Here is a 1,316-nt window from a genome sequence, read left to right on the forward strand (position 1 = left end):
TACGACTTTGTGCGATAATTTAGACGTTGAATCCGAGTATCCTGCCGGAGTAGCCTCCCCTTAGAAAAGTGGGGGGAGCGGAGAAATTGCGATTTGGGGTTTTTGGGGCAGGCTGTGCCGAAAACGAGGGCGCGGAAGAAGCCGAAGCAAAACAAGACAAACGATCAAAGCAACAAACTAAAGGCGCTCCACCTTCAGCAGGCCAGCGCCACCATCTTCTATGTCGCCGCCGGCTGTGGGCAAATCAGTGGGCGCGGAGACCGAACGGATTGCAAAACAACCGAGCCAGTGGCTGACCAAAGTGAAGCGCAGGCACCTCAAACCCCCTCAAAGCCAAATTTCGCTCGCCGGGCCGCAAGGGACGCACAGCAGAATAAAACGTGCCCCAGCGCCTCCTCACCCACGCCGCTTCCAAACCACGGCGCCTCTCCCCACCTTGAAACCCTCCTTGTAAAATCCGCCGGCATCGATGTCTGGTGTTCGCTCCGAGACAAGGATGGAGAAGCAGTGCAGACGCCGCGCCTCTCGCCGAGAAAACCTCGACGCGAGTTCCCCACCCTCCTCTTCCCGATAAACACAAATTGGTTCGATAGGGCGCTGGCCCCGGGCGCGGCCGAACTGGCCCGGGCGGGACTTTCACCGTGCGCCACGCCCATGCACTTCCGCAGTGCGTCGCGTGAGGCACCGGTCCTCCCGCGGAGGGCGCAGGGGGCTGCGGGCGCCCCTATTCTCCTACCTGCTTCGCCCGCAAGCGGCATATTTGCCTTCCAGCAGCAAAGCGGCTGCTGCATACGCACCCGCCTAGGCAGCGCCCGCCGCCACCACACCACGCACAACCCACCCAGCACGTGATGCGCCCGCAGGCAATGGGGGCATTTAATATGCTCTGGGCCCCCAGCAACAACGAAATTGCAAGAAGCCGCTGCAATTGCCGTGGGGGGGCAGAGGGCCGGGCCGAGCGCAGCCAGGGCGCTCCCCACGACCATGCGCGCAGGCCAGCGCAAGCGCCGCAGACGGCCGCATCGCCCAGCGCAGAACCCGGCCTTCAACAGGACCTCCCCGGCACGTTGAGCGTCGCAGCGCACAGGTGCCTCGGCGCAGGGGGCGCCGCGTTCTGCTACGCTTTCCAATCCTCCGGCACCTGAGGCCGGGGGCGCCCTGATTGACTCGCTCCCCGGCACTGGGGGGAGCCTGGGCGCTGTCGAGGGCACTGGGGTTTTTGCGCGCGGTGCCCTCAGAGCTCCCCAGGCTCCGCCCAGTGCCGGGGAGCCGCCCGATCGCACCTTCCGCCGACAAGTGCCTGCAATGCGTTTTTC

The 1,316-nt window shown here is 64.4% G+C and overlaps 1 protein-coding gene across 1 annotated transcript; it reads right to left on the bottom strand.

Annotated features, from left to right (window-relative positions):
- Positions 1-317: 317 nt before the first annotated feature.
- On the bottom strand, positions 318-1,316 carry TraAM80_05992 (uncharacterized protein; the record flags this gene model as incomplete). The annotated part of the gene is made up of 1 exon (XM_029382850.1): positions 318-1,316. A coding segment is annotated over one exon (999 nt), but the record flags the coding sequence as incomplete, so codon positions are not given.

This window comes from Trypanosoma rangeli (assembly GCF_003719475.1).
Source record: "Trypanosoma rangeli strain AM80 chromosome Unknown Tra_15.4_contig_00207, whole genome shotgun sequence".
NCBI lineage: Eukaryota > Euglenozoa > Kinetoplastea > Trypanosomatida > Trypanosomatidae > Trypanosoma > Trypanosoma rangeli.